Consider the following 14,123-nt stretch of genomic DNA (forward strand, 5'->3'; position numbering starts at 1 on the left):
TCCAGTTGATGTTCTGATTGGAGCCGATTTGTTTTGGGACATACTAGGAACAGAAAAGATTGCGCTTGGGCCTGGGAAACCAAACATGAGAAATTCTCGCCTAGGGTGGCTGATATCTGGTCCTGTAAGCTCAGTGGTTGTCAACAAAGCCACAGCCTATAATGATGCGTTAGTTCCTAAACTAGCAAGTAAAAATAAATTTTGCAAAATAAGCAAATGAAACTTCTATCTGATTTTGCAAGTCAACAAGATATTATATTTAAATTTATATCAGCTTACGATCCTCTTTGAGTTTGTCTGGGTTGCCTGGGCATGAACTCCGCTAAAACGCGGTACATAAATACAATCGGGAACTTATTCATTTGTTTATCAGTCAATCATTTATTGCTTGAGCTTTCAACTTTGTTTGCACAAGTGGAAGTAGTTCTTAATAGCCGACCTTTGTGTTCCTTTCATCCTGTCCTAATAACTTACTGTCCCTCACTCCTGGACACTTCATCATATGAAGGCCCTTGGCTGTATTACCTTCGTCAGCATCTGAAGACTGTACCGACAATCAGCGAATACGTTATGAACGCATTAAGAGCATAAAGCAGCATATTTGCAACGATGGTAGAAGGGCACCTTCCTGAACAAAGGACAAAATAACCAAACGAAGTTACTGCGCGTCTCAGCGATGGCATTATGGAGCTTTTATCTGAAGACGGCGCACCCCCATTGTGTTGGCGCTTAAGACGAGTTGTACAGCTTTTCCCTGGACCGGATGGAGTGTCAAGAGTCGCAGACATCCATACGACCAAAGGCCGTGTGCGTCGGTCGTTCACTCGTCTTTGCCTACTACCTACAGCGGATGAACCGAAAGGTTGAAATTATCATTTCAACGGGGGGGAAGATGTTCCAGCGCAGCGCTTCGTTGTGATTGTGCTAAATTTGTATGGATTCTGCATTGCGTGTAATTTTACGTCAGGCTCTTTAGTGTGATAACACGTCATAGTTGTATAAACCTAGTCCGCCATTGTTTACGTACAGGTCGATTAATAAAGCAACTAATATCTAAAGTTAGTGTTATTTGTGCCCCAATGTATACCTAAATATACAATGCTCTTATACCTAAATAATAATATATTATTGTCCTCCCTGTGTGTCCTGCTGGCCCAGTTTCAGCCACGATAATTCAATTCAATTCAAGTCGGTTCAATTAAATTCAATTCAATTCGGCACCGCCGGGGAAAGATCGGAGTGTCACGTACTGCGAGTTCCCCTTTACCATTTTACCACCGAATCGCAAGACGTCGGAAGTTTTCATTCTTATGTCGACGACATTCCAGCTACACGCACGAAACGTTTTGCGTCATCATTCCCCATACGTATGGCTAAGATTTGGAATACTCTTCCGAGATCTGTGTGTCCTACCAATTAGGTACAATCTGGGTATCTTTAAAACAAGAGTGAGTAGGCATCTTCTAGGTAAACGCGTCCCATCTTAGGCCACATCATTACTTTCCATCAGGTGTGATTGTGGTCAAGCGCTTGCTTATAATGAATAAAAAAAAATCTGGTGCAGGACCTACGGCTTCACGTGCTCTGTAAACTAACTAACTAACTGTAATACTACGAGTATGTTCTACCGATTACCTGACTCGTCCTAGATTTGCACGGATGGCTTTATCAATTCTATAGAATAGGTACCTAACTAACTAAGGGCCGATTTTTCAATCGTCAAATAACTTTTATCTGTGGAATGATGTTTTGACAGATTTCTACACAAAACTTCAAAATTCCTGTGATAAAAATTATTTGACGATTGAAAAATCGGCCCTAAATGGCATTATTTATTGACAGTACACTACATTAACTTCCAGTAAATTATAATCACGATCTAAACGCTTCTGAACTCTGAAGATATTTAATCAATCGTTTGGGACTTGAATGGAGATTAACACCCGTATTCATACAATACGGTAGGTATCTACTTCTGGGACACCGTCGCATAATCGAAGATCGTTAACAGGGCTCTCTCCGTCACTCGCTTCATACAATCGTAGTTCCAATTTCATTTGAATATTGAGCAACCAAAGTCCATGAAATATTGCAGACATATTCTACAAACTAATATCTTTGTCTTTGGTGATTTAGATTATTCTAAAATATGTAGTTTTAAAATTACAGAGGCTCAAAGATTTGTATGTAAATTGTTAAGACCGCGTAACTTTGAAATTGAATATTTTAACAGAAATCTGGAAAACCACAAACATAGATATTAGTTTCTAAAATATGTCTGCAAAATTTTATGGACTTTGGTTGCTTAATATTCAAATGAAATTGTAATGAAACGATTGTATGAACCGAGTGACGGAGAGACCCCTCTTAATGATGGAGTAGTAATAATGACAGTTTGCCAATTCTCGTCAAAGAAAACATTATAAAATATTACTACGAAGTTCCAACAAATCATAAAATAGAAGTGACAAACATAACAAGATTGAATGGAAATGCAGAAGTGTTTATTTTTGTCTTATTTTCATTTATTCCGCGGAGCTCCACGATTCTGTGAAGCTTTCCAATATAACTTGGAAGCTGAAAGCAATATTCGATAGAAGAAAATATATTGAATAAACTTTTAAACGTTTGTATAAAAATGTTACTAGTACATTTGAACGTTCCTTTGCTTTCAATGATATTAAATGTTAGTACCTACGAGTAGTATTGACACGACATTTAAAGCCTGTCACAGACGTTCTTCTAGTATCTAGACTAGACTAGATGTCTAGAAATAAATTCGAAAGTGGTTTTATTTTTAGGTCTTGGTTTCTTTATATTCTTTTTGTACGGCTTGGCTTTGCGCGGGATAAATATGACAAACAAAATATTAAAACGATGTAGAACTATGAGTAAAAATATTGTTCTATTAATTAAAAACGATACAGATCTACTTAAAAAAATTGGAAACTAGACGTAAACTTTCCGTGTTAGTTTAAGTGCCAAAAACTTAAATTTGTTTTTGAGTTAGATCTTTTAATCTATCTAATAGGTGGCGAGGGGGCTGACTTCAGTATTATTTACTGGCAAAGTCAAGTAGGTAAGTACCTACATAAGAACGAGTAGGTCAGGTTCATGGGAATCCGTTTTTAGGGTTCCATACCAATGGGTCCCTATTACTAAGATTCCGCTGTCCGTCCGTCTCCGTTTCTTCAACGATGCTACGTCTCGCACTTGACAGATTTTTCTTGCTATAGGCTAGGTTTTGATTTATAAACCCAAAAAGGCAACCGTAAAATACAATATGGCGGTACAGACGAAAAAAGATTGCTTACTAAATACTTAGGTTAGTCTTTTTTTAAATAAATATGATGTTTCCTAGACTATTTTACACAACCTGTTGTGTAGGTAAAAACTTTTTTAATTAAGTACTCGTTTCTTTCTTTCTATTTGTGCACACTTTCTATTTGTGCACACTTTCTATATAAGTATGTTCTCACATAGTTTAAGTATATGAAACATGGAACATTTATCAATCATACACAAATATCATTTATCAAAATCTAATGAGTTACGCAACTAAAATGGAAACGATGAACTTATAAACAAACCTACACACTCAACTGCCAAACACTATAACCCCCCTAATCTACGGGATTAGCAGGGCAATCAACAGCTTTTGCGGTTGTTGACCGTAGTAGTCCTTTAGTTGCGAGTTGTACACTTGAGTTAGTCTTTTGTAAAACGTCTTTTAGCTTTTTGAACGCCTTTCGACTTAAATATTCGCCTGAATAAGGTGATAGGAGCGTTTCATCTTATTTTTAATTCCCTTGAAGATTATGATGAAAAGCTTTGACATAGCTTTAGTTTCCTCGTGTTAAATTATATTTTCTGCAGAGAACAATAGTTCAAAACGCGACGCGTCGTGACACCATGTGGTACAGTTTCTCATTGAAATATTCGATATAATATAAATCAAATCAAATTAATTATTTAATGAACTTTTAATGAACACTTATTTTCTGAATAAGTCATTTAAAAAGGGTTTAACTACTTGATTGCGGTTGACACTAGTTAATGTCTGTTACGTGTTTATAAATGAAAAAATACTGAACAAATACTACGCATAAGCTAATGATTTTAAGCTTATTTCGTGGTTAAACGATATTTTATCATTAATTTTATATTGTAGAAGACAACGATTAGATTAATCGCAGTATGTATTCGTTATCTACAATATAAAATACTTTGCTAGTCGCTAAGTACCTACCTAACAATTGAACATTCGAAAATAATCGATTGTTTTTGATTGTTAAATTGTTATTAAATTGCTATCGAATAATAATACAATCGAATAATTCGAATGGATCGCTGATTGTAATTCGAATGGATCACTCATCATTGGGCTGGATACGCAAAAGAGGTTTTATAAATAAAATGTTAAATTGTTCCCTTGCAACATTTATTTTGAAAAGATTAACAACTCGTCTTTTCTAAGAATGGAGGCGAATTAACATTCTGATCCGATTTGGCAAATTCTAAAGAGTTCCTGAAGACTCTGGAATAAAGATTTGAATTGAATTCGAGTTTTGAGTTTGTAAAGAGATTGATATAATCATTACGAAATAGGGAAGAATGGACAATAATTGACAGTTCAAAAGAGCTTGTTATCGTCTACTTGAATTTAATTTTGGGTTTGAGTACGCAGAGGACATTTCTATAGGTACCTACATCGAAATCGGGTAAAGGACTGGGCCGTGAAAAGCTAGCAATGGAAAGACAGATAGACAGACACTTTCGCTAATACTTAGTATGGATTTGTACGACATTCTGGGGCCCTACTGCCGTAGCAATGCTTCAGTGTGACGATCGCAATCACCGCTTATTGGGCGATACTTTTTAGGGTTTCGTACCTCAAAAGGACCCCTTATAGGATAACTTTGTTGTCCGTCTGTCCTTCCGTCTGTCCGTGTCTGTCAAGAAAACCTATAGGGTACTTCCCGTTCTTATATAGCACAAGGAAAGGAACAAATCCGAAAATCGTGAATTTGTGGTAACATCACAATTAAAATGTGTATCAATTTCCAAACCAAGATAACTATACCAAGTAGGGTATCATATGAAAGGGCTTTACCTGTACTTAAATTCTTTAACACATTTTTATATATTTTTATGCATAATAGCCTTTGGTTTTTCGTGCAAAATGTCGGAAAAATACCCGAGTACGGATCACGCCACCGGTGAGTCTGACCCGCACTTGGCCTGTTTATTCCACTATTGGTTAAAATGCGTTGTCGCAGTAGGAATACCACCAATTCAGCCAATCGTCACAATTGAGATTGTACCTAATATTGATTGATGCAGGTTTTACATAATCGACAGATAGGCTTAAGCGAGGATTTTTTTGACAAAAATAAGTCAGACTTTTATTTCTGTTTTCGCAACCCTCGCATCTGGCGACAACAGCTTTGATAAAATGAATAATTCAAACAGCGTGATGCTAATATTATATCCAGATCTGACACGCAATGCGGTATCGTGCGATTGTGTTAGCTTCTCTTCTCCTCGACCTCCTTGGCGCAGTAGAATAGAATAGAATAGAATAGAATAGAATAGATTTTTATTCAATTAAACTTTTACAAGTGCTTTTGAACCGTCAAATAATTTACCACTGGTTCGGAATGCTGTTCCTACCGAGAAGAACCAGCAAGAAACTCGGCGGTTGCTCTTTTCAATTGTTCAATTTACAATAATATTCTATACTCTACAAGCAATTGCAGACCCGCGCATTGCTGGAGCGAGTCAAATCCATGCTTTTTTATCATCAGTGATCTTATTAGTGGGAGGTCCCGGGTTCGATTCCCGGCAGGGGTTTGGAATTTTATAAGTTCTAAATTTCTGGTCTGGGCTGATAGAAGGCTTCGGCCGTGGCTACTGGCAAAGCTGTACCGCCACACGATTTAGCGTTCCGGTATTGTACAGTGTAGAAACTAAAAGGATAAGGGTTTAATAAAACTACCATAACCCTTCCAGGTTAGCCTACTTCCATCTTAGACTGCATCATCACTTATCACCAGGTGAAATTGCAGTCAAGGGCTAACTTGTATCTGAATTAAAAAAAAGATTGTCTATGTTTGAGTGCTTGACGCTACATTGTTGGCCGCCATGTGGCGATACGACTTTCATAGGAAACCCTTATAGGCAAGAGTCAAGACTCAAAGTCAAGTAATACATCAGAAATTTTCATCAAGATTTACCGAGCCAAGTTACAATTTATTAGGAAACTTTTCTTTTTGTATAAAGTTTTCATGTTAGGTCAGCTGTAGTGACGTCACATAACTCATGTGCTTATGTTCGACTTGAGACGTTTCTTAGAACCCAGGTTTAGTGGAAAATATTGATATTAAAGAAAGTTTAAGTACCTAGTCGCGAAATAATTTGTGGATAAAATCTCATTAAGATCAAAACTGCTTAGGACCGGATTCAAGTGGTAGGGTATACTTTGCGAAATCGGCTTTTAATTAAGAAGTGTGGCATTTTAAGGATTTTTAATTAAATGCCAACCAGTTCAAAGGTCTGCAAACACACCACACACACACCACACACACTCACAAACTCACACACACACATACTCACGCACACATATTACGCACGCACGCATACACATGCACTCTCATATAATATCTACCTTGCCGTACCTATGCCTCGTTCAACTTATGTCACAAGTTACCAAACAAAGAGAGACAAAACCACTTACAGCTGAAATATTGAACAAAAAGATTTACGTTTCTGCGATTCGTAGCCTAAGTTCATTATATGTTTACCTACGAGTATCTCTCATATATTTTGTACATTCACTCTCATCTTAAGAATATTGAAAACACCCACACTAAAATTACTAATGCAAAAGGCCTAGAAATCTTTTAACCGATTTTAATGAAAAGTAGTACAGAGATAGTATCTCGTAGACGTAGGTACATAGGCTACTTTTACCAACTGACTACGATTGATCCACAGGATTGATAGAGGTCTGACTGCGACCAACTGACTGCAACTGTCTGTCCAAGTGACTGCGACTGTCTGGCTGACTGCCTGAGGCTGTCTGATGAGAAATAAGACGCAGAGCGAGAGAGAGAGACAGAGATATAGCCATAAAAAATTAATGGATGTTCGTATTCCGAAAAACCACAACACCAAAAACATTAAAAGGAAACATGTCACTTTGTGAATTAAAGCAAAGAAGTATTTGCCTCGCTCCATTTATGTCACAAGTTACCAAACAAAGAGAGACAAAACCACTTAGAGCTGAATACTATTCAACTAAAAGGTTTATGGTTCTATGATTCGTAGCCGTAAGTATACATTGCAGAACAAAATGCGAACAGAGCCTCGATAGCTCAACGGTTGAGGAGCGGACTGAATTCCGAAAGGTTGGCGGTTCAAACCCACCCGTTGCACTATTGTCGTACCCACTCCTGGCACAAGCTGAGCAAAGGGGAGTGTTAGTCATGATTAGCATGGCTAATATTCTTTAAAAAAATGATTGTATTTTAGAAGAAAATGAATAGTTGTAATATCTTTGTTAACCTGCATTTAGAGCAAATAAAAAAGAATTTCTACTTTGCTTGGATTTAGCTTATTTAAAAATAGCTTATTTAACTTTCTCGATTTTTCGGAATAAAAGTAGCCTATGCCCGTCTTCGGGTTGCAAGCGATCTCTCAATTCGTCAAAATTGGATAAATTGTTGGACCGTGTGTGTGCGTACCTATGTTTACTACTTCCCGTATTACTCATGATTAGCATGGCTAGTATTCTTTGAAAAAAAATTGATAGTATTTTAGAAGAATTTCTTGTTCCTCTCAGCTGAAAAGCATAGAAGATGCATAGAGAAACATAGAAGAATTAATATAGTACTAGATGATACCCCACAACTTGCTCTACGTGAATTAAGGTTTTTAAAAATGTTTAGAACAATCCATATATCCATCCATGATGGGACTTGACACCAAAAAGTAGGTAAATTAGCTGAAATTGCTCTTAGACACAATTACAAAGTACTTACAAAGTATAAAATCTACGTAAGCTCCTTGGCCTTATGTATTTGAGAGCTTTTTCCTAGAAATTGCTAAACTAATTTCATTTAACTAATACAAGGTCACTTCAAGAAGTCAGAGAAAGTTTTAGATAAGTAGGTACTTAGGTAATAGGTATACTAAAAGCTTCTTTTCTTATATACAGCTTCGCTTTGGTTATATGCTAGACTATTGTTCTTCCCTCATAGCTTTTATTTTAATTGAGAATTTTTATGTAAATATCCCTTTGCATTGTTTAGTGATTTGCATTTTTATTGTGGGTATTTTTCTTATCAAGCGTGTGCTACTGCGCTTAAAAAGAATGTATCTACCTAATGCATTGTTTTAGTGGTCTAAAACCATTTTCGCATTATTGCCTTTCTAATAAAACTGGTTTGAGGCACATTGGTTCGATGGTATCAAAGTCTCGGACATAGGTATAAGCAGAAGAAACATTTTTCTGTGTTTCATATAATATCAGGACTATCTATGATGCCTGCAATTGATTTAGGTTTATTCAGAAATCCCATAGGAACTTCCTCGATTAGAATAAATGTAGCCTATGCCTGTTTCCAGGATACAAGCTATCTCTACCAAACGTCAAATTTGTGTGGGTATGCGTGTGTGTGTGTGTGTGTGTGTGTGTAGTTACTATTTCACGCAAAAACTACTGGAAAATTAGGCTGAAATTTTGAATGTAGATAGTCTATACCCTGACTTAACACATAAGTTACTTTTTATCCCGGAAAATTAAAGAGTTCTCACGAGATCAAAGAAACTTTTACACACGGACGCAGTCGCGCGTATTATCTAGCTTATAATATTACTTAGCATGGAACTAGAATGGATATAGCCTGAAATAAACATTGCATTCATTCATTCACAATAAACAGTCTGAAAGCCTCATTGAATAGGGAAAGGCTTAGCCACGTGACCGGTCAACCTTCAAGCCTTGTCTCTGACAGGTAAGCATGGTTCTGCAGTTGCGTGCCGCTTTGTTTACTTATAATTACATTATCATAAACGCCCGCAAGCTTGTACGTACCTCTGGGGGGTAAATAAGACTATATTTATAGCTTAGTGCCCCACCTTTTATAAAAGACGTCCTAAGTACGTCCTCAACGACCCCGACGATCAAATCATGACCAAGGTCCAAGACCATGCGCCCTATCTTGTAGGACAACACACAAACTCAACCTTATTACAGCGTCTTCGCCAGCGACGACGAGGTCCTCGATTTCTAACATCATCCGGACGTAAACGGGATTCCCTTGAGGGATTTTTAATACCCTAAATCCAAGCGGACGAAATCGCGGGCATTAATAACAAAGTGATCCTATAAGGGTTCAGTTTTTCCTTTTGAGGTACGGAACCTTAATAAAAGGTTTGATTTTTTTTGAATTTGAATTTATTTATTAATCACTTAGGCAATATACAAAATATTTTACAAAATAAAATAAAAAAGTTACTCCTATTATAATTGTTTGCCAGAGTGGAGTGGTTTTCATTTAATTTTCCAAAATAAAAGCTTGGCATTTTCAAATTTCCTTATACAGGCCTTTCCGAATTCCTAGTCTTAATTTTATTTTATTAACTACAAGGGACTTATAAAGGAAAAGAATATTTTATTTGTATGATAGGTAAGTACTGAGTTTTTCGGGGAAATCTAATTGCAAGGAACCCCGGTTCCAAATTTCAACGATAAGTGCTGAGTTACTATGCGAGATGTCGCTAAGGCTTATATCCTATACCTACTCTAATCGAACAAGTCTTGTTTAAATAATACTAGCCGATGCCCGCGACTTCGCCCGCGTGGATTTAGGTTTTTCGAAATCCCGTGGGAACTCTTTGAATTTCCGGGATAAAAAATAGCCTATGTGCTAATCCAAGATATTATCTATCTCCATTCCAAATTTAAGCCAAATCCGTCCAGTAGTTTTTGCGTGAAGGAGTAACAAACATATATACACACACACACACACACACACACACACACACACACACACACACACACACACACACACACACACACACACACACACACACACACACACACACACACACATACAAACTTTCGCCTTTATAATATTAGTGTGATGGGTTTGTAGAAAACGGCTCTAACAATTTAATTTACTTTCCAAAATTTGTTCCCGCAGAAAATCTCTATTGACGCCGAGGGAAGCTCAGTGACGCCCTGGTACTAAAAATTATGTATTGTAGGCATTTTCTAAAGGTGTTCATGCACTCATTAGTATTCAATTCGTTTTCGTAAAAATACGATTCAAAATGGCCGCCATACAAAACATACGTACGCGTGTGCACTCATGTATTCTTACACATTCGCAAACATACGTACACGTATATGATGTATTTTTACGAAAATGAATTGGAATTGAATACGATTGCGTGCACAAACGCCTTCATAGCGTAATTTCTAAAAACTAAACACCTGAAAATCAGCATTAATCTACATATAGGTACTAGTTTCGTCATTGTAGGAAGAGTCGCACTTGACCGGTTTTTTATCTGACAGTTTCCCAATATAAATACGTACGCGCGGCCGAAGTCCAACATCAGCGCAGGAAAAATTCAGGCCATCATAGAGTACCAATTTACTAGAGTTACAGAGAATTCAGAGTGTTGTATACAAATAAGAGCATAATTACCGTGGGTACCAGGATGACATACCATACATCTCTGACATAGGGGTGCTGTATATTAAAGGCACATTTTCAGTAAAAACGGATGCACCTCTCAAAGCAAAAGCAGGCAAAGGCGAGTGATGCTGCGATTTTTTTCTCGTGGGTCAGCTAATTTCCCTTTGACATTATGTATGGTGACATTGCAAAGCGAAAGTGACTTGCTTTTTGTAGGATTTCTGTTTTAAACAATGAACTAAGTACCTACTTATTTAGTCTATCCATACCAGGAACCAATACCTTTATCAGGTATCTACCAAAAGATCTAAAGTATCGACTAATTTGTGAGAATAGTCGATACTTTAATTTATTTCTTAAACTGGACCTTTTCAAGTAAAGATTTTTATATAAACCTGTGAGGATAATATTGCCATTGTCGCAAATAAAACCATAAGCCTACGTTGTCGTATTAGTTTACAAATTGCGAAAAACCAAGACAATAAAAATTTATTAGAGCATATTGATGTAATTTGCTGGTATATTTTCATAATGCATGGCAAAAATAGGTAACATCCCGACAAGTGAAGGTTACAGTAACTAGAAAAGCTCTGATAACTTTCAAACGGCTGAACTGATTTTCTTGGACTATAGCTAAGAGCACTCTCGATCAAGCCACCTTTCAAACGAAAAAAACTAAATTAAAATCGGTTCAATAGTTTAGGTGCTACGAAGCCACAGACAGATACACAGATACACACGTCAAACTTATAACACCCCTCTATTTGGGTCGGGGGTTAAAAATACATGTTGGAAATAAAGTCATAATTGTAAACATTAGCCTACCTATTTCCATTTCGTATCGAGATTTTCAAGTGGGTTATAATAGGTACTCAACTCAATACCTTAGAGCTTTTAACGATAATAATGGCTGTAGTACCGAAAGTATTGACCTACTTCAAGCCTTCTTGAACGAATGAATGTCGGAGGAGGTTCTTATGCCTAAGTAGCTGTATAAGCCTTTACTCGCTCTGTTTCAGTGATACAATCTATGTATATTGTTGTATTTCTTCTCCCAAACCCATAAAATTAAGCCTTAATTTTTTGGGTTCTGTATTCAAAAGATGCAAATAGAACCCTGAAGCCTCCACTGTCCGTCTGTCTGTCAGCGGGCTGTATAACATGATACATAGTATGAATAGGTAGAGAGTTGAAATTTTTACAATGTGTGTACATTACAATATATTAGTGTTATCTAGTACGATGTTACGCAACCCTTTATAAGCGAGTCCGACTCGCACTTTACCGGTTTTCTTGGTTCTTTTATTTTATTAAGATTTCTATCTAATTAGGAAGAACTGTAGCAATCGTTGGGAGATGGTCTGGATCCACCTCCCTGATGACGACCACATGATGACAATCTCCCTGGCGCAGTGATAAGCGCTGTGGTCTTATTAGTGGGAGGTCCCGAGTTCGATTGCCGGCAGGGGTTTGGAATTTTAGAATTTCTAAATTTCTGGTCTGGTCGGGTTGGAGGCTTCGGTCGTGACTAGTTACCAGCCTACCGGCGAAGCTACCTGTAGAAACCAAAGGGGTATGAATTTAATAAAAGCTGCCATACCTCGTCCAGGTTAGCGCGCTTGCATTTAGACTGCATCATCCCGGTGAGATTGCAGTGAAGGGCTAACTTTATTGATAATAAAAAGATTAACAGTTATTTTGCTTTTGGCTTCCACACTAGGTAACCTGTATCGTAGAGACCTTGCAATGTACAAAAAGAATTACCAACCTGCCGATCCTTGAACATAAGCAGGATGACCATGAGGTTGAGGAAGAAGCCGAAGAAGCCGATGATGAAGAGCACGAACGCCGACACCACGTACCCCCAGCGCGGCATCAGCAGCGGGAACCCGTCCCCGTACTGCATCGACACTGTATCGTTGAAGCTAGCACTGTACGACGTCATTTTCACTGCACTGCAATCCCTATAGTTTTTACAGTCCACTGCGATCCCTCTACAATCACTTCACTGCTATCCCTTAACAATTTTTACGATTAATTCACTTTTTATCACTTCAGTGCAATTAACTACAGGTTATTTTTAGGGTTCCTTATCTCCGGAGAAATAAACGAACCCTCATTTCGTTGTCTGTCTGTCTGCCAAGACCCGTCTCATACAACTATCTCTGTACTAAATAGTTGATGCCCGGTAATTTGTCTACTCATATTTTATGTTTTTAAAAATCACGTGAGAACTTTTGATTTTTGGGTTTGTTGCATCCCCGAGATGCAACAATCTCAGTACTAAATAAATGATGCCCACTACTTTGTCCAGGTAGATTTAAGTTTTTAGAAATCCCTTGGGAACTTTTTGATTTTCAGGACCAAAACATAACCTATGTCCATCCCATTGATAAAATCTATCTCTTTAGGACTAAGTACCGACGCCTGGCCGTGAAAAGGTAACAGAAAGATAGACTTGCATTCGCGTTTTTAATATTAGAATATCATTTTAAGTATTATTCTCCGGGACAAAGGTATCCTATATCCGTCTTCAGGGTGCAATTTACTCTGCCTCAAACATCAATATCAGTTAGGGGTTGACCCGTGAAAAGGTAATATGACAGATAAACAGACACGCTTTCGCTTTATAATTACGTTGGTACGTACCTATACATCAGAAACGTAAATGTTTTGTGATTTCAATCTTTTCAATTTCCACCATTTCACCGCTATCACCACATTGTTCGCAATCACTCAAAACACTCTCTTGATTGCTCCGAAGTACTGAAGGCAATCTGTAAAAAGAAAATTTTAATGTAGTGGAACCGATAGGCGATAGAGGTCATAGCACACATATCAACTTTCGAAAGAGATCATCACTATATCGCCTTTCGCCTCGCCGTCAACCAGACGTCAACGTAATGAAAAAGCGGATCAGCAGCTCCGGTACATCCGACGCCACGCTTACAGTTCGCCAACCGCACACAAGCGTGGACGAGCGAAGAGATGAGCTCAGGCATGGAGAGACATAAGCGCGAGGATGACGAGTCATAGGCACGGGAATTGCAAGTTGACCACCCACTGCACCGCGGTTCGTGAGCTTGCCCCGAGGCGAGGCGATTACGATACGATTCTGATTAGTGTGCGTTGTAGTAAGGAGTTTCATACGACGAATACTGGATGGCTTGAGTGTCACGGCGACGATTCCTATCCTCTAAGGTTGGGACAGGTGGTGCAAATGAGTAAACGATCCGATGGTTGGTATAAGACTGATCTTTATTTCATGGAACACATTGATTTTTTTTTTCTCTCTCGTCTGGCTTTACAAAGATTAGCCAATGTCAAGTTTGTAGTTATTTGTAACAAGTGAGTTAAATTATACAAGTATGGACCCCGTCTGTGCCGGCGCTTGTCGACATACGCACGGCACCC

At 37.9% G+C, this 14,123-nt stretch overlaps 1 protein-coding gene across 1 annotated transcript in view; it reads right to left on the minus strand.

Moving 5' to 3' along the window:
- LOC123873265 (parapinopsin-like) overlaps window positions 1–12,759 on the minus strand; it is a 50,884-nt gene extending 38,125 nt beyond the window's left edge. Inside the window, exon 1 of the mRNA XM_045918048.1 lies at window positions 12,478–12,759. Within this exon, the coding sequence (XP_045774004.1) occupies window positions 12,478–12,654 (177 nt within the window). The 5' untranslated portion in view covers window positions 12,655–12,759. The remainder of the gene's footprint in view (window positions 1–12,477) is intronic.
- Between the last annotated feature and the right edge of the window lie 1,364 nt (window positions 12,760–14,123).

This window comes from Maniola jurtina, chromosome 16 (assembly GCF_905333055.1).
Source record: "Maniola jurtina chromosome 16, ilManJurt1.1, whole genome shotgun sequence".
Taxonomy (NCBI): Eukaryota; Metazoa; Arthropoda; class Insecta; order Lepidoptera; family Nymphalidae; genus Maniola; species Maniola jurtina.